This window comes from Dipodomys ordii, unplaced genomic scaffold (genome assembly GCF_000151885.1).
Source record: "Dipodomys ordii isolate 6190 unplaced genomic scaffold, Dord_2.0 Scaffold5, whole genome shotgun sequence".
Classification (NCBI taxonomy): domain Eukaryota; kingdom Metazoa; phylum Chordata; class Mammalia; order Rodentia; family Heteromyidae; genus Dipodomys; species Dipodomys ordii.
Window position 1 is genome coordinate 12,975,470 of NW_012267221.1, and position 26,415 is coordinate 13,001,884.

Here is a 26,415-nt window from a genome sequence, read left to right on the forward strand (position 1 = left end):
GATTTCATAAGAAAGGAAAGCCTTATTAGCAATTGTGCATATTCTTCTTTGATACTGCACCAAACTTGATAAGTGGCAGTTTCTTAAATGTTATCGTATGGCATCTGAAACCCTATCAATACATTTTTCTGCTGAAGGAAAACCCATTGGTCTGTCTTAAATATCCTATCTTTTACTTATGTATGATTTTATAACATCATGAGTTGGTCATTTTGGACAAACTGTTTTTGAGAGTTATACAGATTACAGACCATCCAAGTATCAACTCATTTCATTATAGACTATTTAAGAACCACATTTAACATCACTGATTTCATCAGAAAAGTCTTTAAGTATTGGGCAGCTGTCAAGCTTACTATGACAGGTACAAGTTTTCCAAAATTTTAATTTTCACTTGAAAGCTCAAATTTTATCATTGACAACAAATCTTGTCACTTGTTTTCCTTAAAGTGACAGGATAACTTCATTTGCTTTTGAGAAAATGTTTGAATAACCATAGTCTGCATGTCAGTTACTCTTTCAAGTGAAAATGGCATTCTATTAAAAAAAAAAAGTGACTATTTCAGCTTGCAACTCAAACAGTTGTACAAGTTCTTTTTTTCAAGAAAATTATTGAGACTGTAGCAGCAATGATTTGTTTATACTTCCATTTTGTCACACAAGAGCATTAAAAAGATTGAGTTCATAAATCAAAAAAATATTTGTACTCCTTTATTAAAGACACTTATAGGTGAGAGTGTCCTGGATTTTTTTTAACTTAATATGCAGTAGGTAATTGTAGTGAAAGTGGTGAGTGTCTTGGCAGTAGCAATGCTCTGGCACCAACAGCCTCACCATTACTTTTGCATCATCAGCATAAATGCCAATATAAAAAAGGACAAATGGCATGTGTTAATGGTATAGTGAAAAAGCTGGCCTTGGGATGGGATTTTACCCTGTTTACAAACTAGTAATTTATCAGTTATTGTTTTGTTGATGCTAGAAGAAAACAGACTAGAACAGAGAAAACAAACATATTAGTCACAGCACAGCAAGCAGAGACATCATATTTACCTTGTTTCCACCTGGGAGGGGTAACAGGTAGACCCAGATGGATGCTTGCACATGCAGTTGATTACAAAAAGGAGAAGAAAACTGGGCTTAGGAACTCCTTCACTACAGCAAGCAATCAAGCCTGTTCTTTGGGAAATAGGTAGTATGTTTTCTTTCAAGTTCTTGGTCTTCAAGCAAAACCCTGAGAAATGTCCAAATAGAGAACAGAGCTTGAATTCTTGTACAAGAACATTGAGGGCCCATAGCAGATATTCCTCTCTCAACTATGAATCCTATGAAGGGGTCTTGGGACACCTACAGTTCCTGGCCTCACACCTTACCCTCCCACTCTCAGCTTTGTAAGTAGTTAGAATTACAGGAATGAGCTACCACACACCTGACATCTCTGTAGCCGTTTTTTTTTAATACAAAAATATAGGACTGCTGAGCTCCGAGCTGTGTGATGCAGTCAGGGAGGAAGCACCTGAGGTCTGCCCGCAGGTGGTTGCAGTGTGGTGTGCAGTTCCTCATTCATGTTGGCCTCTGGCCAGGAGAGTCTCCCAGAAAGGCCTTCATTCTCTAGCTCTCAGCCCCTCCCCCTGGGCCTCCGCCCCTCTAGCTTGTTGCCTTTTCTTCATCTCCTAAGTCTTGCCCTTCTCAAAGGGCTGCTTGAGTCTGCTCTCGCCCTCTGCCCCACCTGTCTACATTGCCTAGCCATCTCCAGACGAGTGGATGAGCCACAGACTGAGCCACACGCAGTCCCACTGTCGCCTCCACCCTTCCTCACACAGCCACGCCCACCCACTTAACGCTGGCACACAGGTGTCAAGAGAACAAAGTTTTCTTGTGAAATTGAACAGAACAGGCCTGGACGCTGTTATAAATCCAAGATGTACCTTCAGGTGAGCCTGCCCTCATCAGTTGACAATACTTCCAAGAAACAAACAAAAGGTCACCTGTTCTCATCCCTCCCTCCCTGTACTTCTCTTCCCCCCCTCCAAATAAAAAGAAAACACTAGAATTTAAAAAAAAAAAAAAAAGAATATAAGGCTGCGCATGAGAGGCTCACACCTGTAATCCTAGCCACTCGGGAGGCTGAGGTCTGAGGATCAGAGTTTGAAGCCAGCCTGGACAGGAAAATCTGTTGAAATTCATCTCCAGTTAGCCACCAAAAAGCTGGAAGTGGAGCTGTGGCTCAAGTGATAGAGTGCTATCCTTGAGCTTTTTAAAAGCTCAGGACAGTGCCCACCCAGGCCCTGAGTTAAACTTTCAGAACTGGCACCAAAAAAGAAAGAATGTCTGCAGGAGCCAGAAACTAGTGACTCATGCTTCTAATACTAGCCACTAAGAAGGCTGAGATCTAAGTGTTGGGGTTCAAAGCCAGTCTAAACAGACAAACTCTCAAGATTCTTATCTCCAGTTATCCAGCAAAATGTCAGTACTAGAGGTGTGGTTCAAGTGGTAGAGTGCCAGCCTTGAGTTCAAGATCTACTAACACCCATTCAAGCATGTGCACGTGTGTGTGCACACAAAGAATATACAACAACAGTCAAAAAAGCCACTGAGCTTAACAGGATCTCTACCAAACACTTTACCAAATATTGTGTTTTGACTTTTTTAATTGCCATTGGAATCTCTTCAAAGATATTCCTAGAGGAGGGAAAGGCTCATCTAATTTATCATCTTGTTGACATGAAGATGAACTCTGAACTCAGTCATTTGGCTAAGTAGACTTGCTGTGTCATAAATGCTTTTTGCCTGATTTTTTTTCTTTCTTAGTTAATCATCTTTCCATTTACTTTTATTCTAAAATCTGTATCTTAAAATCTTAATAAAACTGTTGTCAAGTAGGTTCCCATAAACTCCATACTGACTCATATTGGTTTTCTCTTCCCTGGTAAATCCCTTTTGGAAACAAAATAATTCTAAGCATTTTTTTGGTTTATTTTCTCTTCTATCCCATCTGTGTGTAGTATGATTTTTTTTTACTTCCAACTTGCTTTTCATCTAACTAGTTCTATATCTGATAGTTGCAAATCGTTATGTCTAACCCTAATTGTTCTGTTTAACATTAGGAATTGTATTTCCCTCTGCATTTTATCCTGATGACATTGCAGGGACCCACTACCTTGTCTGTATCCCTTGGTAGTACAGTTTGCACAGTGTTCCTGCTGGATGACTACCATAGATCTTGTTTTCTTTCTTTCTGCTACTTACTGGATATCCCATCCTCTCTATGCTTCAGCCCCAGAATTCTTTGTCCTGTCCCCAGCTCTTCTCACCTTGTCCTGATGATGTGATAGCTTTATGTGAACTACATCAAAACTTCCTTTCCTCCTTTTTTGTTCTTTTTTTTTACACTTTTTTTTGGGTCCGGTCGTGGGGCCCGAACTCTGGGCCTGGGTGCTGTCCCTCAGCTCTTCAGCTCAAGGCTAGCACTCTACCACTTGAGCCACAGCACCACTTCCGGCTTTTTTCTTTTTGCTTATGTGGTGCTGAGGAATTGAACCCAGGGCCTCAGGCATGCAAGGCAAGCACTCTACCACTGAGCCAACTTCCCAGCCCCTTTTTTGTTCTTTTTAAAATTTATTTTTATTATCTTTAAGTAGGTATACAAATGGGTTTCAGCGCAACAGACTAATAATTTATACTTTTTTATGTGTCACTTTGACATGAAGAATGTAAAGTTAGTAGTGAGACCTTCAGTTTTTGAAAATTTCATCACTTCATTAAAGCCTAATTTGTTTCTTTAGATTTTCTCAATGTTAATTTTTTAATGTTATGATGTGTGAGATATATTTGAGAAAATTGTGGTTATGTTATTCTGCGTATTTTAAAACTTCATTGGTCTATATTAGAGAAAACAAATGAACATATATTAGACAGATTGAGATTTGAAAATGACTGTTAAGAGAAATAGACCCGAACTTGGGAAACTTAAGGAGATGACCTTAGATGACAGACCAAAGGACATACTCAGTAGGGTTAGCATGATGATGAATAATATAACTAAATTAAGGTGTGTAGTGAAAGGTGAGTAATATACCTAGGTCTGAGCCTAAGAGAATGTACATGACTATGACTTAGGAAATACTAAAACATAAGAAATGTCTAACAGAAATGTCAAGGTAGAGCTGGCCAGTGGGTATGAAATGCTGCCTAATGAGAGGCCAAATTAAGCAGAATGAGAGCTTTACAAAATACTACTAGATCATAGTGAAATCTTAGAATGGAGGATTATAAAAAACAGAATTTAGAAACTCAGCTACCATTGAGGAGAAATTAGTACCTAACAAACAGTCCTTTACAAATAATGGTTATAACTTTGGAAAGCAGTATGGAGGTTCCTCAAAAGACTCTACATAGAGCTCCCCTATGACCCAGCAATCCCACTTTTGGGCACTTACCCAAATGATCACAAACAAGACCACACTAAAGCTACTAGCACAACTATGTTTATTGCAGCATTATTTACCATAGTTAAGATATGAAACCAACCCAGATGCCCCTTAGTAGATCAATGGATCAAGAAAATGTGGTAAATATATACAATGGAATTCTATGCCTCCATCAGAAAGAATGACATTGCCCCATTTATTAAGAAATGGGAAAACTTGGAAAAAATATATTAAGTGAAGTAAGTGCTTCATTTTTTAGGAAATGGAAAGACTTGGAAAAAATTATATTAAGTGAAGTAAGCCTGGTCCAAAGAAACATAGGTCCCATGGTTTCCCTTATTTGCAATAAGTAGTGTATGTCTGGGACAAGCAGAAAAGGTCAAATACTGTTACTCATGTAACAGTATTTTTACAATAAAAAAGTATATATATTAAAAAAAAAAAACGATTAAAAGCCTCCAACCAAGGACCTTGGAGACTGAATTTTGCTTATTTTGGTCAAAAGCTCTGTACATATGACCAGATGATGCTAAGCAAAATGAACCCCAAGATAGGGACACAAGTGTTTTATTTTCTTGCTTGCTATTGTTTCTAACATATCTATAAAGTATCATGTGATTTTTTTGTTGTTGTTTCTTTGTACGTTCCTCCCCCATGGTATAATCCCTGTTTTCACTGTATATGATGTCGGTGCCCTGCATCTTGTATATACACTTCTCTAATTTGGGGATAGGAAGGGAAAAAACAAAATGCTTAAATAGGAATACAGGTTGAACCATTGTAACAATGAGATGTACAAGACACTGTTGAAAACGAACTTTGCAACTTTGGCGGGGGAGGCAGGGGATTAGTTATGGAGGTGGGGAAGGAAAGGATCATAGGGGAAAAACAAAGGAGGAGGCAACAATGCTCGATAGGAAATGTACTCATTACCTTACTCATGTAACAGTATTTTTACAATAAAAAACATATTTATATATTTTAAAAAACGGTTAAAAGTCTCCAACAACGTATAGGTAAACAACCAAGGACCTTGGAGACTGAATATTGCGTATTTTGGTCTCCACAACAATATTCACAGTGTTCAAGATACAGTTCAAAATTACTAAATGTGTGAAGATTACAGAAAATGAGACCTAGTCACAGAAAACAGCAACTCTTATATGATCTAGGCATTGAAATTATCAGACAAGGACTTTATTAGCTGTGGTTGTGTCCAGTACTCTGTTAACAGGTAGTTAGAGAGGCACAAGGAGAGTTTGGAGTGAGGATAGAATCTAAGACATTCCATTGAAATGCCCTGGCAAATTTTGAACTTCTATACCAAGGTTGAGAAATACCTAAATTATGAAATTTTGGCTAAAAAATTCCTGCTAAATTACCTTATGTCAGCAAGTGACTGGTTTGGCGGAACTTGAATGAATCTGTTTAAGTTATTTTTAATGTTAATTTATATTCCTATATTCTTGAAATCACATACATACATGGAAAGACCATGCCAAAGCCCCGCCCCCCCGACCTAATCCCCAAATCACAAAGACAAAGGAACATTTGACCTATAACTTCTTTTCAGTAAGAAATACTGTATACTTTTTATTATGTGACAGGGCAGATCTTAAGATTGGCTTCCCCTTAGTGTAGTGAATACTACCATTTTCCATTCCCTCCCCAGGTGAACTGTAATATATAGTCCTTAACTTCTCAGGCAGCCAAACACTATGAATGAGTTGTGAAAGTCTAGGGCACAAAGGCTTGTGTTCCAATCACAGCAGTTCCACTTGTGGGACTTTATGAAAGCTATTTGATCTCTCCAATGCAAGCCCAAGTTTCAAACAAACTTTAAAATCCATAGTCAAGTATTTTGACATGTCAAATTATAATTAAGTCATACATGTAAATTGCTTAAATAATAGCCACTTTCAAGAAAATATATTCTGTTCATCTTTGTATAAGATTGAATTTGTGGTTAAAGAGAAGGTTTAAAAATAGAATTTAAACAGTGTTTAGGGAAGGAATAAAGGAAGTATGAAAAACTTTAAATTATCTGCTTATGTTATACAGTTTTTACTTTGCATGAAAAGACATCCTCAGATGATATGTTTCCACCCCTTAAGAAAATAAATTCCCAAAAATAAGAAAGAAGAAAATAAATGCACAGTGGTGCATTTATAGTGGTGGCTCATGCCTGTAATCCTAGTTACTCAGGAGGTTGAGATCCAGAATATCATGGTTCAAATATCATAGCTCAGGCAGAAAAGCCCAACTGATTCTATCTCCAAAATAACCAGCAAAAGCAGGGGTGGAAGTATGGTTCAAGTGGCAGAGAACCATGGGAGCTCCTAAACTGAGCAAATGTAAGGTGATGAGTTCAAGTTCCAGTGCTGCCAAAGAAAGGAAAGAAGGAACCTAATATAAAGTGAAAGACTTTAAAAATACAACTAATAGAAACATACTAATCTTATTCCATGTTAATTTCAGTAGAACTGAAATCATAAAAATTGAGGTAGTACTGGTAAAGAATTATATTTTTCCAAAGAATATGTTTTATTGTAACATTAAATTGATACAGATTTTTGGGAGATTTACATTAAACCGGAACCCTGTAAAGTACTTGGAAGTAATTAGGGTGTTTAATTTTATTTTTATATTGTTTATTTTCTTGCCACTTCCTTCAGAACTCTGGGATGCATCCCATTTTGCCCTGGAGTTGTTCCCGCACTGGCAGTGGGTTTGCCTAGCACACTGTCGTGCAGAGCAGACAAGGCTCTTAGGATTTTGTTTCTCATGATTTGCTAGATTTTCAGGAATGTTAATGAGGGTGGAAAAACCATAGACTTCACATGGTTGTAAATTTGTATAGATCAAATATAATTTCCATGATCTTCCTACCTTTTTCTTTAAACTTATTTGCTGAGCTCTTATATCTATGCTTACTAAATCTCTTGTAATTTTTTTCTCTTAAGTCCCGTTCTTTCACTTTCTCCTTATTTAATCCAAATCTAATACTTCACTGTATCTCGTATGTAAGGTATCTAACTCTGCTAAGGAAATACTCAGCCTGCTTGACCTATAACATTTAATTCATATTTTAAAAGTGTAAATTCAAATTCTTTTTTTCCACTATTTGCTTTTTCTTTTTTCTTGAGTGAATTTTATTCAAGCACATATATATACATATATATTTGTATGTATATATATATATTTTTTTTTTTTTTGGTCGGTCATGGGCCTGAACTCTGGGCCTGGGCACTGTCCCTCACTTCTTCAGCTCAAGGCTAGTGCTCTACCACTTGAGCCACAGTGCCACTCCTGGCTTTTTCTGCTTGTGTGGTGCTGAGGAATCGAACCCAGGGCCTCATGCATGCAAGGCAAGCACTCTACCACTAAGCCACCTTCCCAGCCCCTCAAGCTTATATTTATAATTGTTCCCAGTTTATCAGTCCATCCCATCTTATCTTGCCTTATTTCTTACTTTACATTGTTCAAACTTAGAGCATGGTCCTCTTTTCCATTTTTAAACTACTGGCATATGGCTCACTCAGTTTCTTAAACCACCTTAAAACATATCCCTTTTGCATGAGGATCCCAGCCACAGTTTACAGGGAATCCCTGATGCACACGCTGGGATAAAGTGATAGGTTAATGACCTAATTCAAATATGTGTCATTAAAAACTATCTTGCCAGGTGGCAGTGACTCAGGCCTGTAATACTAGTTACTCAGGAGCCTAAGTTTGAAGCCAGCCTGGGCAGGAAACTCTGTGAGACACTTTTCTTCAATTAACCACCAAAAAGCCAGAAGGGTAGCTGTGGCTCAAATGGTAGAGCACTGCTAGCTTTGAGCTAAAAGAATCAGGGATAGTACCCAGACTCTGAGTTAAAGCTCCAGGACCAACACAAACACTTAACCTTTTTTTTACAATAAGTGTTTTAGAGATAGGGAATGTAGCTCAGTGATAAACTGCTTGCCCAACATGTATAAGGCCCTAGCTTCCATCCTGGGCAATGCAAAAGCAAAAATAAAAATGATAGCTTAGGTAATTAAAGTTTAGGAAATTAATACATTGTATTAATGAGACAATCTTTAAAAGTTTATAAAGTGATTTAATTTTACTGATTTTGATTGTTTATAATTAAGAAAGATTTTAAATGAAAATTTTTTCATTGCTTTTCTGTATTTTGTTTATAATAGAAAAAAAGAGTAACCTAACATTTAGTATCAACTATAACAAAGACAAGAATTAGAGAACATACACTTTTTTGCTTTCCTTTTTTCTTTTTTCAGAAATTTTGGAATTTTATTTCCTCGTTATTCTCTTTGTTTCAAATAGTCGTACAGAGGGGTTTCTGTCTAACGTGTACAGTGCATCCTGGTCAAGATCACCATTCCACATCCCTCTATCCCATCCCCACCTGTCTCCTCAAGTTTCTTAATTTTCAGGTATGCATGTTAGTATTATGGCTATAGTTGCCCACTATTCCTGTTTTTGTTTATCCAAACCTTTTCTATTTGTCCCCACAAATCCTCATCAGCAAAGCTTCCTGGTATTCATTTTGTTGAACTGCCTGTAAATTGTTCAAAGAGGACACATCCTTTGGTCAGTTTGACTTTGTATATATGTGTATAGCCGTGTATGCGTTAGATTTTATGTCTAAAAACATGTGTTCTTTGTTTCTCTAAACCTGGAATACTTCATACAATATTTTTCCAAGTTTTTTCATTTCCCTGCAAATGATGAAGTATTTCTTCTGGATGAGTGAATAAAATTCTGTGTGTGTGTGTGTGTGTGTGTGTGTGTGTGTGCATGCACGCGCACATCACATTTTTTTGATCCATTTGTCAGTTTTATTCATTTGAGAGAGCATCTTGATATATAGCCTAGGCTGATCTGAAACACAGGACCCTTCCGCCTTACCTCCTGAGATCTGGGAGCTTTTCGTTTGCAACACTTGTGTCCATGATAGGAGGTTCTAATTTAATGACACGTTTCCTGCTTTAATTTCTTTATTTAGAGGTTGCTATCTAACAACCTGAAAGGCAACTCAAAAATACTATTTTCGTTTTTTCTCTTTGTGATGCTAGTGATTGAACTCAAGAAAGTGCCTGCTAGACAAGTGATATAACACAGCCATATCTCATTATCTTTATATGAAAGGTAATCTGGTTTTGAATTAATGAAATAGTAGTTCTTTTTTCTTTTTTTCTCCTTTTTAAATATTATTGTGTGTTCAAGTGGGCCTAAATATACATATTTTATATAATACCCATCTAATTAATTCATATATACTAAATACATATTCTCCCAATTGATACAAAAGGAAACTTAAGGAAACATTTCATAATATTTTCCAACTGTTTAACCTGGGTTTATCTTAATAGATTTAGTTGAAGGACTTATCTAGCATCATGTTAAAAGTATATATGGTAGGGATGGGAAGGGTAAACAAAGGAGGAGGCTGCAATGCTTGGTAAGAAATGTACGCATTATCCTGCCCATGCAATTGTAACCCCTCTGTACAGTATGTTCACAAATGAAATTAAATTAAATTAAAAAAAAGTATATATGGCACATAAAAGTCTTATTTTAGTATTCATTCCACTAAGTTCCACATTTCCAAATAGTACTGGAAATGTTAAATATTTTAAGTTTTAGTATCTCAAAAAGAAACTTATTTGTTAAATTAATGCTTCCAAATTTCCTAGTGTCCAAATTCCTTTGTCTTCTTGTTTGCAATTAAAATCATTTTATCTTCTCCACTTGGCTAATAAAGAATAGAAATAAAAATGTATGTCTTATCTTTCCTAATGTTTACTTATTCTCTGGATACTCAACAACCTGTGTAACACCTCATTAAAATTGAGGTTCTGTTGTTCATGCCTGACAGTCCTAGCACTTGGGAACTGTAATAGGAGAATCTAGAATTCCAGTCAGGCTGGGCTATGTAGACCTTGTGGATAGACAGGGGACCGGGGAGGGAAGGGGGGGACACATTGAAAGGAAAGTATCTGCCCAAGGTTATCTTAATCCTAAATCCTTTAAAAATAAATTACTGTTTTCAGAAAGCTGAGACCAGTACGATGGAAAAATAACATTAATGTGCTGTACCCATTCTAAACAAATTCTACTTCAAAATGTTTGCCAGAAAACTGCTTAAGTTTTTTCCCCCAGTAACTTGTTTAAAGTGTTTGTAAATTTGCTGAATGCTGAGACCCCAAACATACTCAGTTGAGGACCAGAGGTGGCATTACACACTAGCATTACACACTAGCATTGAGGAGGTTGAGGGAGGAAGAGCTTGAGTCTAGCCTGGGCTTTAAAAAAAAGTTTTCATTTGAAATATCATAACGAATCTATTTGGTATAAATAATAGAAGGTGCAGTATATTGCTTGATATAATCAATAATTCTTTAATGATAGAACAAAAAAATCATAGTAAGAACTGTATTCTTTATCCTCAAAGAAGCTGATTATATCTTTAGACACTTAACAGACATTTCCTTTTTTTCCATATATATTTTTATTGTAAAAAATACTGTACAGGGGGGTTACAGTTACATGAGTAAGGTAATGAGTACATTTCCTATAGAGTATTGTTACCTCCTCCTTTGCTTTTTTCCTACCGTCCCTTTCCTCCCCATCTCCCTAACTCCCCCCCCTCCAAAGTTGTAAAATTCATTTTCAACATAGTGTCTTCTACATCTCATTTAACAGATATTTCTTAATCAGTAAGTCTTCCTTTAGCCTGCTGCAACTACACCTAAGAAATCTTTTCCCAACAAATTCAGCCACATTAGTTTATCAAATCCAAGTACCACAGAGAATTTGATACCATTTACTTATAAAGGCAAACAAAAACCATTATTTTCTTGCCTTGTTTTTTGATTTTTCTCATCTCCATTAGTTTTAATGGTTCATTTAACCTCAGAAGTAAACATCCTAACTTAGGTCACAGTCAGGACTTTGGAAACTAGTGTACTATCTTTATTACTTCCTGTAATGTCTTCAGTTTTAGACTAAAATTATAGAGCACGTCTTTGTTTTCTAGCTCCTAATAAAACAATATATTGAGGCTTTAGTAAAAGGAAGTCATTCCATATAATAAATCACTTATTCCAATTTATTTAAACTATCAAATGTAGTTATTTATGTACATTTGCAGAGCTGAGGACCAAACTAAAGGCCTTGCACTGGCCAGGCAAGTGATCTTCCACTGGGCTAAATCCTCAACCCTGAAGGTTTTGGTTTTTGTTTGTTTGTCTTTTGCCAGTTTTGAGACTTGAACTCTGGGCCTGGGCATTGTCCCTGAGTTCCTTTTGCTCAAGACTAGTTCTCTACCACTTGAGCCATGGTGGCACCATTTCCAGCTTTTTCTGTGCTTCAGTGGAAATAAGAGTCTCATGGACTTTCCTGGCTGGCTTTGAACCACAATCCTCAAATCTCAGCCTTCTGAATAGTAGCTAGGATTACAGGTGTGAGCCACTAGTGCTTGGCATCTCCAAATGTTTTTATTCTTTATTAAACCTCTTTAATTTTTATTTATACACATTTAATATAATACTTTTTTGTTTTGTGGTACTAGGATTTTATTTAATTCAGGACCTTAGCTTGCTTAGCTTGCTTCCTCACTTTACCACTCTTACTGCTGAGCATGATCCTCTGAATCTCAGCCTCCTGAGTAGCTAGTTATAGGTGTGAACCACTGATACCCTGATTTAAAATAAAATATTCTTAAAAGTTTTGCTTTAGTGCCCTAAAATGGTTGGCTGACTTTAAAATGCTACCTTTCTTCCTCTTCTACGCTGAAATCCATTGAGTGTCTAATTGCACATAACACCAAAGAAAAACCTTGTCTACCACGTTTAAAAACAAACTGTGAATGTGAAAACGTTTTCTAATGTGATTGCTTTATTAAGCTCAGTAAAGCAAGTTTAATGCAGAAGACATGGCCTAAATGTTTTTCAGATAAACAGCATGCATTAAAAAAAATCTTTAATTTGCCACACTCCCAACAGTATAATATATAAAATCACAAATAGTTTGAATTGCCAGAATTTTATTTTACTAATTCTAAGGTGCTACAAAAATAATACTCGATATGCTAATAGTATTTATTTAGAAAAAGTAAATTTGAGCAACAAACTAAATTTAAATAATATATTAATTTTGAGCAAAACAAACTGAAATCAAGAATTTGTTTAAAGAACAAGAAAGCTAAAAATGTTTAAAAAAATTTGAAGGAAAAGTTAAAGAGAGATTGGGAACAATTAAATAAAAACTTCATTGTGCTAATAGATATCAGTGACCTTAATTGAAATAACATGTAAAAGTCACTAAAAACAAATGTCTTCTGGATTGGATTTCCATGTATGATTTTTATGGTTTGGGTTGATTTATTATTTATATGATATTAGGACTCCTTCAGATCCAGACTTTGTCATTTTTTAGTTTGTGAAAATACACAAAGTTTTATGTATATGATTAAAGATTTTTTTAATCTGAACTGTAGAACAAATCATTACATATTCTTTAATACTGATTTTTAAATGTTACGTGTAATACCAGTGTAAGCCACAAGGTGGGAGTGAAAGGCAAGAACTTGTGTTGTAGCAGCCTAAATATCTAATTGCATTATCTTTATAAATCTTTAAAATGCTTGTTAAAGCAGGTACCAGTGGTTCACGCCTGTAATCCTAGCTACTCAGGAAGCTGAGATTTCAGTATCACAGTTCCAAGCCAGCCTGGGCAGGAAAGTCTGTGAGACACATCTCCATCTAACCAATCCCCCCACACACACAAACATACACCAAAGTCTGTGAGACTCATCTCCATCTAACCCTCCCCACACACACACACCAAAAATGGAGTTATGGCTTAAGTGATAGAGCACTAATTTTCAGCAGAAAAGCTTAAGGACAGCACCCAGGCCCTGAGTTCAAGCTACAGGATCAGCAAGGGGGGGAAATGCTTGTTAAATAATAAGGAATTATAATTTGCTTGCTTTCTTCCTCTTTTAGAGCTCAGTTACCCCAAAAAAGAATCTATAATAGAAGACATTGATTTAAATGTACCATATAGGCCATTATTAATGAATAGCAAAAGACATAAATACACTGATTTTCCCTATGATTATGATTATTTGAGTTATCAGTTTTGATCCAAAATTGAGAGTGCGGAATTCCTTTAATTACAGCTACTAAATTTTTCCAAAAAATACTTAATACTTTCTACTTTCATTTAAACAAAAATTATTTTATATTGTGGGCATGTATGTGTGTAAATTGAGTAATTTTTTCAGCAGAGAAAATAAATTTTGAATTTTTTTTCTGTTAACCAAGCCTTGAGTTTAGAAACAATGTAAGTATAAGCATTTTTCTGTTTGTTTAAGGTAAGAGGACAAGAACTTCCTTCTTCTAAAAAAGAGACTTCATTAAAGAGTCTTGGCTCTCCATTATTCCATGAAAGGTACTATGTCCTTTTTTCCCACCTCAAAATTTATAAATATTGAAATATATAATATTTTAAATTTTATATAAGTTTTTAACAACTTAAAATTTTTTATCTGACTTTTGTAGAACTGGAACAGAATGACTCTGAGCTCTTTTTTTTGCCATTTTTTTTAATTGTGAAAATACCGTACAGAGGGGTTACAATTACATGGGCAAGATAATGAGTACATTTCTGATCAAGCACTGTTGCCTCCAACTCTAAGCGCTTTAATGTAAAAATGACCTAAATAAGTCATATAGTTTGTAGCAGAGCCGAATCTAAAAGCTGTCTCTAAGTCCCTACTATTACAATAGACAGTGTATTATAGCTGTATTGTTTTACATGGTTAAGTCTTCATGTCCTTGCTAAAGTGAGGAGTATTTAATATTCTGTTTATGATGTTTATCAGCATTTAACAAAATCAGTGCACTGGAGTTTTTGAGAAATGGCAGCCTACACCAGTGTGATGTGTAGATAAATAGATGTACTAATCCGTACTATATTTATGTATGAGAACTTTCAACATTTCATGCCTAGGTCTTCAAATATTAAACTTGTTTGGGGGACCATTAAATTTCAAATTAATATTTAAACTTCAACTTTTCAATAATTAGGGGTACAAAAATGCTGAAACATAAACTATAATCAAAATTGTTTAAAAGTATAGAATTACATTTTAAATACTTGTTTTTAGGGACAATATAGAGAAGTCTTTCTGGGATCTGAAAGAAGAATTTCAGAGAATATGCATGCTAGCAAAAGCACAAAAAGATCACTTAAGCAAACTTGATATACCAGACACTGCAACTGGTAAGACTTGATTTTGTTTACAGTAATTTTAATGTTATTGGTTGAAATTGACTTTGTTTGCAGTATGAAAACATTTTCTAAATGTTAATGTAAGAATCTACATCTTTCTCACTATTCTCAGTTGTTATTTGGGGCTGTATTAAACATCCACTTGTACATTAGTAAGTGACCTAGAAGCACCTACAAGAGCTAAGTAGATACATTGCATCATGTTCATGTTTAACTTCTGTCTAAAATTTCATTGAGCACTATTTTCTGATAATTTGGTTCAAAAAAAAATGTGGCATGCATATTTCCTGAGTACCACTTCTGTTGGAGGAACAAATACAAATTTAGTATAAAATACAACTGAGGGATGTCTGTTTGGCATAAACTGTGTGATACTTTTTTTTTAAACGTTCACCTTCCCCTAAAATTTCACACTGACTTCCTAGTGTCGCTTCAGTAAACATTAACAGCAAAATACCAGGGACTGTGTCTTGTCAGCCAAACAATCTCCTGTAAACAAAATGAAAATACACTGGTCATTTAAAAATGATAAATTCTCCATTTCTCTTTTGATTTGAGATATACTTAGACAATTTCTAAGTGAGGTGATTTGCAGTTTTCTCTCTGAGAGGTTCTACAGCAGTTCTGACTAGCGCTTTAATTAAAGATCACTTTTACAGTTCTTAAGTCTTAGCTACTTAAAAATCCTCTTATCATATAAGGTGTCTTTTGCAACTCGTAACATATTTATCCAAAAAGTTGTAGGTTGTGATGAGGGAGAAACAAAGTAATCTTTGTAGATGGACATAATTTTTCTCATTTCAATTCCATTACTTCTTCAAAGAAGAGCTCTTAATTTCTCCATGTTAATTTTTGCCATTTTCATTGACTTTTTGTGCAGACTATAGATGCTCTTTATGTCTGAAAGAAATATTTTTATACAAAATATGCTAGCTACAGATATGTAGACCTAGACTTCATAAGCATATTTTTTAAAGCATCAACATCTTATCAAAATATTCTAATAGTGATATTATTCTGTTACCCCAGAGAACATACCCCATTATCAATGGCTTAATACATTGACCACTTTTAAATTGCACAGGTCTAAAGTTGACTATGTATCTGTCAACTATAACACTGAATATTTAACTTGTTTCTGTCCTAGTTAAACTGATTCCTAACAGTATTCTGATACTGCATCAAAAATGATAAATAAAATTCTTGAAATGTTTTAGATCTGCTATGCTACAGACTCCAGTAAAGTTTTTCTTGTTCCAAACAAACAAAAAAAAAATCAAATAGTATGCTTTCACAATAGTAGATCAAAAAGAGAAAAGAAAAAAATTATATATTTTGGGAAAATATATGTAAGCAAGGTTTCTAAGTATGTATGCTACTTTGAATAAAACACAAAGAAACTACTTTAAATGAGATTTATATAATATGTGTTATATTGTCCTTTTATGGCTTTATTATATATGACAATAGCCTTGAAAAAGGATAAGACAGAAATGTATGGTTAATAAGCAAAATCTTCAGGGGAAAAGTACTATTATGTTCAAAAGGAGGGTGCTATTTCCTTGGCTGTTACGAGAGGAGAATATAGGACTAGAGGTTAGAAATAACCATCAGGTCTTCTTCCTTTGTCATTATTCATAATAATTAGGCTAAGAAGTAGTCTAAATAGACAGCCTATACATAAAATTTGGGAATCTAAGAATGCTTCTCATTTTACTTGTTTTCCTTACAAAAATAAGTATTCTTGAAGCAGACAAAATAGAAAAGCTATTTACTCACCTGATTGTTTCTCAGTGTGGTGTCAGAATAACAAGTATTTTCATGTACTGTGTTTGCATTTTAAGTTTCTAAGCTTAGATTTCAATTGCTATAGGAATCTTAGGTTTAAATCTTCTTTTAATAGATATTACTCTTACCACACAGGCAGATTAACTCAAATTATTTTAATATAATTGAGGTTGTATATCAGCTAGCTCTGCTAAAAGAAAATACCTTCTCTCTTACAGCTGTTTGGTGTCTCTGTGTTTTCTTTGCAAGAAGGATAGGTCAACTGTTAGGAAAGTAATTCTAAGCACAATTCTGTCTGAGGACTCCTCTCTCTATATATAGAAACCAACATGTTCAATTTAGCACGATGGTTCTGAGCACAGATTCTAGAGTTAGGCTGCCTGGGTTCTAGTGCCAGATCCACCACTCAGTAGCTATGTAGCCTTGGATTTAACCTCTCCATAGCCCAATTTCTTCACACATAAATTTGGGACAGTAATAGTGCCAACATTGAAATTAGTCTAAGTTTTAGATGAATTAAAACTCATGTAGCAATTGTATTGGCACATGGAAGTACTATTATTAATAGTCATTTCCAAAGCAGCAGCAGATTCCCTGTTCTCTTAAAGATCATTTGTTAAGTCTTTCCTCCTTCCCCATTGTTACAGAATTTAATTAACATTTCTTAGAATTTCTTGCCACCCTCAAGTCTTCCATTGGGAACAATGGCTACTTCAATTACCGGATTTTAAGTACTTCAAAGGTCAATGAAATCCAGATAAACAATTGAGCTTGGTTTCAATTACTGTACCATCCCTAATCACAGACAGATTATCTAGTAAATATAAGTTATCTTGACTTTGAAGAAAAAAATATACTTTCATTCAGAATTAATTTATTAAGGAAACCTATGAGTCAGGCACTGGGCAGAATACATGGATAAATGAGGAACAGAACATCATTTTGAACATAAAAGAAACTTACTTGAATGACAGAGAGAAGTAAACTTGGAAATAAAAGAATGCTTAGTCTTTGGGGCACTATGTGAAAGTCATCCAGAGAAAGTAATGTGTAAGCCAAGATAGGAAGGACAAGTAAAGGCAAAGAGCTGAGAATGGTGGTACATACCTGTAATTCCAGCACAACTGAAGCAGGAGGACAAAGAATTCAAGTTCATACTGGGCTGAATAATATGGAGAGAGACAGAGGCAGAGACAGAGATTCAAAGAGAGAGGGGGACAGAGACAGAGACAGAGGATGGGTGGAGGGCCAGTTGATAGATAACAGGATGAACTAAGAAGTTACTGGCATTGAGCCACATACCTGAACAGAAGACATCTTATATTAGATTGTGCTATGGCAAAAGATAGAGAAGTATCAAAACTACAAAGAAAAAAGACTATAAAAGTGCTGTCATTGGTTAGGTTCCTATTAACAGAGACACCAACATTGCAACATTATTTGTCTTGTCTACTTGAACCTACATCATTGGTAAAGTTTCTGTGTGGGAATATACATCTTCTTCATTGCTGACAATCTTTTTTAAATATTTTAAAATATTTTTCTATTCATTGATTTAAAATATCTTACCAACATTACTACCTTTATGGTGACATTGTAGAACATAATTTAGCTTTTTCTGTATCTCAAGATCAGTATGGACAGAGTTTTTGTCATGGGGAGGGTTATTTTGGTTTTGCTTTTATGTTGAGAAATACAACTCTTGTTAGCCCTACATTAGACTATAGTGCTGCATTTTTTTAACCTCTTACATGTTTTCAGCTTTTACTGATTTCATATCTGCCTTTAACAACTCAAATCCCCCTTCTAATTTGCTGTTTCAAAGTAGCTATGGGTTCAGGAAACATCAGCTTGTTAGAGCAAATCCAAAATGAGAATAGTAATAAAAATTAATATATCCATAGACCTTGTAGCTCTAATCCTCACAAGTTCTTAGTTACTTTCTGGTTTTTACTATGTCCCCAAGAGCTGAATTTGTTGCCTAAGTTAATGAACTATAGAGGTCCTGGAACCTGCCATCTATACAAGCCTTTACTTACGCGAAAATCATGTATTCATATGCAGAGGTTTCTTAACATGCATCCTAATGTTTTAACCTTCTTTGCTCCACTATCTTCTTTCTTCCCAACTTTATCACTATTCCCTCATACAGGATTTTTAGATAATGGCTAAACCTAGTGATACACTTATGGGGAGGGGAGATAAACCACCGAATTCACATCATAAATAATAAATCAGAGTTATATGTGTGTGTATGTATATATGTATACATTGGCAGTACATACATATATGATTTTATTATATATGATGTTTCTCTTTTAACAATTTGTCTAATCAGCCTTATTTTTGCAGCTTCTGTTACTGACAGAAATGTCACATCACAAGCAAGTTTTTATTTTAAGTGTAGTACTATATAACTATGAACAATAGGCAAAAAAAAAAAAGTTTATAGTAGAAGACCTAGGGAAAGACAAAAGCAGTTGTGACTAAGTTGTGACTAATAAGCTGTGTTCCCAGTTTGCTGCTGGAGATGGCTTATATTGCTATGTAAGATAGTAGCAAATACAAAAATTCATTGTCTTCAGTTTCTGTGAAACCCAGTAGAAAAATATTACCCCTCCAGAGCTGATTGAGCAGCTTTTTAAGAATAATTTGAATGTAACTATTTTTATTTTGTGTTTTTTCTTGCAGAAACACAGTGCTCTGTGCCTATACAGTGTACAGATAGACCAGATAAACAAGAAGTGCTGTTCAAGCCTCAGGCTAAAGATGATATAAATAGGGGCGCAGTGTGTATCACATCTGTCACAGCAAGAGGACCTGGCCGAGATGAGGAAGATATTTCTTTTGAATCACTTTCGAAATTCAATGTCAAGTTTCCACCTATGGACAGTGACTCTACTTTCTTACATAGCACTCCAGGGAGACCCAGCATCCTTGGTCCTGCCATATCTGAGACTCTATGCCAGGACAAATTTAATGTGGAGCTCAGAGACAACCCAGGAAACTTTGTTAAAAGAGAAGAAACTTCATTTGAAATTCAGGGACTCGCTCCCATAGCTACAGCTATACAAAACCTTAAGACAACTGACAAAACAAAACGCTCAAATCTTGCAAATACTGATATCCGGACAATTGTGGATGGAGCTTTGTGTTTGCCATCTGGAGACCATAATGCATTGTATGTAAATACATTCCCACTTCAGGACCCAATTGATGCACCTTTTCCCTCACTGGATTCCCCAGGAAAAGCTATCCGAGGACCACAGCAGGTAACTGATTTGCATTAACAAATACTTTATTATGTGTGAACACACATTTTGCCATACTGCACAGATATAAATCTCTCTTAGGGTATGGAATATCCTTTAGAAATGACTGCCTAGCCAAAGTTAACAGTTAAACATGCAGAATCTATTTTTTTAAAGGATGTAGATTTTAAAAAGATGAATAGGAGAAAGCTCTATTAAAAAGTTTGTAACAGATTTTAAATGTATGTAAGCCTTACCCATATCTCACAGTGTAATTTTCTTAGTACCTCACTCAAAGCCTTGTTTTTCCAGCATCAGTGTTATAAAAGGATTTATTAAATTTCATAAATTATATAATGTAAAACAAATTTTGACTAAGAAGTATACTCTTAAGAATGCAAAATTTTTTCATAAGTAAGCAGTTACATCAGATATTCTACTTATCAGAGTAAATTACCTCTCAACTATCAGATATTTAGTTATATATTATGAGGATCAGTATCATTTCATTTTGGTTTTGATTGCTAATCTGGTGCTGAACATTCAGCCTGATGTATTTTTTAACAAAATATAATCTCTCTGAGGTTTGAGCATTACTTATCCTTTCTCTCTTTCAGACTAAGGTTGTGTCACAAAGTAATTCTTTTTGTTAAAAAAAAAAAGTTTAATGCCTGAAGGCAAGTGAAATATATAGTTGTTAAACAGAATAAAAATTGGTGTGGCTATCTATGTAATTTGCAAACATTTGTTTGATTGTTTTTGAGAGAATTACTTTTTAAGAAAAGCTTGATTAACCTCCTTTGGTCTTAAGTACTACTATAGGTTATAGACTTTTTTTTTTAACCAGCCTGCAAAGAAGGTAGTAGCTAAGCATTAGTACAGTTTGTAGGTAAAACAAGGATGGCTAACAGCTTTCGTTATAAACTCACTTATGTTCTACTTTATTTCATATTGTAATAGGAGTTATAGTTGCTACTAAATGAAACAAATAATTTCCTTTATTGCAAATAGAATCCTACAAATCTGTGTACTATGTAAGTTCCAAAGCCTACTTTCCATTATCTCTTCCTTGTTCTTTTACTAGTTAGTCTGTGCATTCATGTTTCAGTAGATGGCACCCTGCATTGTACATTTGCTTTCTATACTGCAGCAAGGGAAACAGCTGGTATGTGATTACAACTTGATAGAAAAGTATTCAGCTTAAAAAAATGCAAGAGAATTGGTGTTGAGCTGTCATAAGACATGGGGCATAAGGTTAGATAATTGATATTTTGGCAGAAAAGCCAAATAAATTAGTTTGATTTAAAGGTCATGTTACAGTTTAGGGTTGCAAAAATATTTCCCAAATAGATTTTTCCCCTAAACGTCTTCCATTTTATTAGTATTCATAAAGCTCATATAAAGCATATAAAAATTATGAGGGTTCATAGTACGAGAAATGAAATTTTGGTTGCATATTTCAAGTTTTTACTTTATGTTAATCATTACTGTTAAACACCTATTTTGTTTGTACACCTGGTTTTCTTAGCAATGTATTGGCATATTTTTGTTCTATGCGCTTTTATCTTTTTTTTTACTTTTGCTGAGTCAGCAATGTCTCCCCACCCCACCCTAGCCCCCCACTACCTTTTATGAAGAGGTCAAATCTAAATAGATAGATCGATTCCTGAAAGAGAACTTTAAAGGTAAATTGCCTTCTAAATGCTTATCGCATTTAGAAGCTAAATTGCTTCTAAATTAATTTCTTGCTATTTTGTGTAGGACTTAATAAAAATTACCTTTAAAGTAATAATCTTCTATCTGTGGCCATATTAATTTTCCATTAGAGTAGTTTGCACTTTTTGTTTAAACTGAAAGTAGTATTTATTTAAATTTACTTAACTAATCTACTTTTTGTTTATATACTCACATTTATACTTGCTTTGCTTTCATCATGGAAGATTTTTCTAAACAGAAATAAAAAGGCTTGAGGCCCAAAATTTTACATTGTTTTAAATATTATGATTTTTTATGGTAAGATTTCTTTTCCCATGAAAAGACCTGAATCTGTATTATAAGCTCTTATCTTGATATTTAAGTGCATTTTGCTATCTAGACAGATTTTTTACATAAACCAGTTGAACACATATGTCCTGTAAAATATTTATAAGAAGACATTAATGTCCAGAAACTCAAATGTTTCATATATGTTTTTATTACTAATTGGAAAACTAAAATAGAGGATGAGAATTGTCAGCTGCAGGACTAGGCATGTTTCATTAAAACCGTATTAGTAATAGGAGCATAAAGGAAGGAGTCTCTTTAAATTGGCTTCTCCTCAAAGTACCAGAATTTACCCTATATCAGGATAATTTACCTGTACCAGATTAAGAAAAATTTTAGTTTTTGATCTATGCAGTTCCGAGAAATATTTCCCAGTCAACACCATTTATTAAGTACCTGCCAACCAAAGTAAACATTGTATTTTCTCCTTTTAAAAGGTGTGTGTGCTGGTGGCTATAATGGAAGTAGTTCTATTCAAATAAGGTTTTTCCCTAGTACTTTAACTGGGCAGCTATTGACTAAGGTTTCACTTAGCCATAAGAAAGTAAGGCAAACTGTTGTATTACACGACAAGCAGAATGGAACAAGTGGGAAGAATAAAATCTGATGTTAGCTTTTGTCGAATAACTAAATATTAGAGTTTAAAAAAAAGACTGAACAATAGAATTTGTTTAGTTTAAAAGATTTCTTTTTAGATGTGTTTATTTGTATTTGTTATTAAATGGTAGTAAAATTTAAAACTGCTTTTAAGATGCATGAACACATATCTAGTGTAATATGTATCAATAAAAGCCCAATAGTTTAAGGTTTTTAAAATAGAAAAGATAAGATTTATTTTAATGTCTAAAACATTGACTATTGAATATTGAGTATTTCTGATGAGATAATTGTTTATTAAAAATAGCTGGTGCTGAAGCTTTAGTTTAGCTGTAAATTTGTAAACTTAGTTACAAGCGATTTCAATGAAAGTGATTTCAGTAAAATAATGTGCCTATTATTTTAAAAAAAGATGATGAATTGAATCATGCCCCCTTGCTAATAACTATGGAAAAGTAATGTGTTTACATATTTGGGATTTCATGTATATCAGGGCATGTATAACTTTCAACTATTTTGATTTGAAATTCAATGCAAGTTAATTTTAAATGCAAGTAACAGTAGATGTTTTTGTTTTTCTGCAGCCCCTTTGGAAGCCCTTTTCTAACCAAGACAGTGACTTAGAGGTACTAAGTGACTCATTCTCAGAATTCCATATACCTCGAGTATGTGAATTCTGTCAAGCAGTTTTCCCACCATCCATTACATCCAGAGGGGATTTCCTCCGGCATCTTAATTCACACTTTAATGGGAAGAGTTAAGTCACATTGATAACAGATATAGCAAGTTCTATGTGATGATTTTAAGTTTGCAATACTATTAAAAAAAAACTTGACTGTAAAACTAAATTTAAAATGATTTATGGAAAGATCTAGTGCCAGTGCTATTGTAATTTTTTTCTAAACTTATTTTGTAATTTACTGTTAAAGATCATTTTGTACAAAACTATTATTCTTTTTTTCATGTTTACAGTATTACCATATTTCAAAATTATGTTTGTATTTTAAAGAATTATATAATTGTAATTTATGGTTGTTTCAACTACCTAAACCTATTGCTTGGATTTCTCATGAGATCTATTGAATTTGATGTTATCAAATGTTCATAAGATTTCATTTAAAGGTCTTCATTTTAAAATGTAGATTATTTATGCTACAGGTAATGTTCTTTTAAAATAAATCTGTAATTTATAGGAAATAGCAGCAACATAAACATCCATTGAAGATGTGTTGCCGAGTGATATTTAACACTTTTTTAATCTAGGTATGTTTTAATAATGTGCATGCTACACAATGAAATGAATTAAACATTAAAAGACTTATTTTGTGTTATGATCATTAAATATTCTTTGTTCCTGAGTGAACAGGTAAATCACATTTGGGAGAAGTTTATAAAACTTGTCTTTTTCATCCACTGGATGACCAAGTCTAATGGCACTTACTACAGTTAGCAAATCACACCGAAATCTAATTGCAAACTAAATATAATAGGAGCAACTATAAAACCTTGTAAGGGCCATCCATATTTATTAATTTAGATTAGGAATATTCACATTCCTGTTGTGAAATTTGTTATTCATTCTTAGCAGCCTGATTGATGGTCTCTGGAAGACACTTGAGAGGATACCAAATTCACAGTGCCACTAAATTCACAATGCCACAGAATTGTTGAAAATGGGACTTCCTTTTTGCTTTTCTTCCTTATGGCTCTTGCCTTTGGGGTTTTTGTCTTTTCTCCTGATGGTTAAAAATGTTTGAGGCATGGCTTTCATTTTATGAAGTAAACATTGATTTGTAGCTCTCAAACAGAAATTTCAGCTTTCCTGAAGCAAGTATTTTGAATTGGTGGGTTTAGCATGGGGGAGATCTAGCAGACCCTTGTGCCGCAGCGAAGAGCCTTGACTTGTGGAAGAATGAGATCGGTGCCTCCACTTCTCAAGGTGCCAAGCACATCACACTGACATCTTCCTCACCAAGGTGACATAGCGATTATTAGGTATTCACTGTGAAGGGTTCTGAGGCTTGTACATCTTTTTCATTGCCACTGGGGCTGAATGGAAATGCCTAGACAATTATCCAAGTCTCTTCCCTTCCCCCTCCCTTCCTCCCACCAGCCTCCCCTCTCACTCCACACACACACACACACACACACACACACACACCGGTGTGTACCCGCCAGAACATCCTCTCCCCCTCCCCCACACACCCCTATCTCCTGGTACGGAGTTGTTCACCTTTTCTTTTTCTGGGAGGACCCCCGTCGCCCAGTTGACTTGTATCTACTAGCCTGCAGGCAGGCCCAGAAAGTGACTCCCAAGTGGACCCTGAGCGCCCCCACCCCTTTCTCGGTGTATCCTTTCCCCTCTACCATTTTTAGTAAGAGTTAGGAACAGTGTTTTCTTTGGGGTTCTACGGGCCCCCAACGCTCCAACTTCGGGGGGGGGGCAGAGGTTACTGAGCCGTGGAGGGGTGGAGGCTGCGGGTCCTGCCCTTGCAGAGGTGCGGCACTGGTCTGGAAGGCGGTCGCGGGCCGGGCCCCCACCCCTGTCTCTCGGACTGAGTCGTGCCGGGCCGCCGCTCGGCATCTGCTGAGCGTGGCCGGGTAAGAACAGCTCCCAGGTAAAAAAGCTGCACGCGCAAAACGCTGAGTCTGGAAAAACCACCCCCGCCGAGGCGAGGCAGTTGTGAGCGGGATGCCTGAGAAGTGGGAGGTGAATGTCCTCGGGAGGGCCCCCTCCCCCGAGCAGCTTTCCCCGGAGGCTGAGGCTGCTGCCAGCGGGGACATCTGCTTTCTTACACTCCAGCCCGGCTCCCCCGCCCCCTCAGCCCCGGGTTGCGCGGTTATTTTACCAACACCGGGGGAGGGAGAGCTCGAGGAGGTAGCGGAGGGTGGGTGGAAAGCTTAGAGGGTTGTCGTCCCGCTCCCCCCAAGTCCCCTCCTTTCTTCCTCACATCTTTTAACCTTCAAGGTACAGCCTTTATAAACGGGAAACAATGCGCGGGGCCGCTGGCTCCGGGGCGGTGGGAGGCCGGGCCTCGCCCTTTCCTTTTCCCACCGTCCCCAGTCGGGCCGGGGCCGGGGCCGGCCGGGTGCGCGGGGCCCGCCGCGCCTCCTCTCCCGGGCTGCTGCCTCGACAGCTGCGTGTAGCTACAGTAATTAGACTGTCAGTGCTTGTTAGGAGACAGAGGGGGACGCGCTCCTGACAGCAGATTCCGAGACTCCCCGGTTCGTGAATGTCTAAGAGATCTTTCATCGTCGAGGGCCCCCTCATTCTTCCCTGCCCGTCCCTCTTCTCATCTCGTCCCTTCCCCCCGCCAAAAGATCTTTGGGAGCACATCCTGTCTCCGCGTGGAAGCGGTGGTTCCCGCCACACTGCCAGCCCGCTGCCCGCGGCCCGCTCCCCGCGGCTCCCGGCTCCCGCATGCGCGCGCGCGCGCCCCGGCTTCCGCAGACACGGAGATAGGCACCCTTGTGCACGCGGAAGGTGAACTCGGCGGACGACTCGTCCAAATAGGCACCGGGATTGCATTTAAAATAATACTAATAATAAATAAATAAATAAATCAACTGGGAAGGAGCGCGGGGGGGGGCTGGGAGGGAAGGAAGCAGAAGTCGGGAAGAAAAGAGAAAAGCAGCAGGCTGATTACGAGGTGTCAAAACTGCCAGGAGCAAGAAGGTGATAGCAATCAGGGGTGAGAAGAGTGCGGCATTCGTGCGGGGCAACTAATTATCCGTCTCATTTGAGAAGAGCAGCATTTGAGGCAGCAGCGTTCGCCTGCTGAACGGTGACAGATTGGCGCGGAGGAGAGGGGAGGTGTTAAAACAATGGAGCCGGGCGCGCGAGCGCTGCTGCATGCTAATCAGCCCTCCCTCCGCCTGCCCGCCGCGCTCCCTCCTTCCTCCCGGCCTCCCTCCTCCGCGCCCCCTCCTCCCGCCCGCGGCGCTCCCTCCTTTCCAGCGGGCCCGCCGCCGCCACCCGCGTCCCGCTCCCTCGCTTTCCC

General features: G+C 36.6%; 1 protein-coding gene across 3 annotated transcripts in view; it reads left to right on the plus strand.

The window, feature by feature from the left end:
- The window catches only part of Tank (TRAF family member-associated NFKB activator), an 87,757-nt gene extending 64,022 nt beyond the window's left edge, over positions 1–23,735 (plus strand). For all 3 annotated transcript variants that reach the window (XM_013029769.1, XM_013029788.1, XM_013029779.1), the window contains exons 5-8: positions 13,816–13,892; positions 14,611–14,726; positions 19,215–19,795; positions 22,999–23,735. In XM_013029769.1, the coding sequence (XP_012885223.1) occupies positions 13,816–13,892; positions 14,611–14,726; positions 19,215–19,795; positions 22,999–23,175 (951 nt within the window). In that variant the 3' untranslated portion in view covers positions 23,176–23,735. The remainder of the gene's footprint in view (positions 1–13,815; positions 13,893–14,610; positions 14,727–19,214; positions 19,796–22,998) is intronic.
- Positions 23,736–26,415: the final 2,680 nt, after the last annotated feature.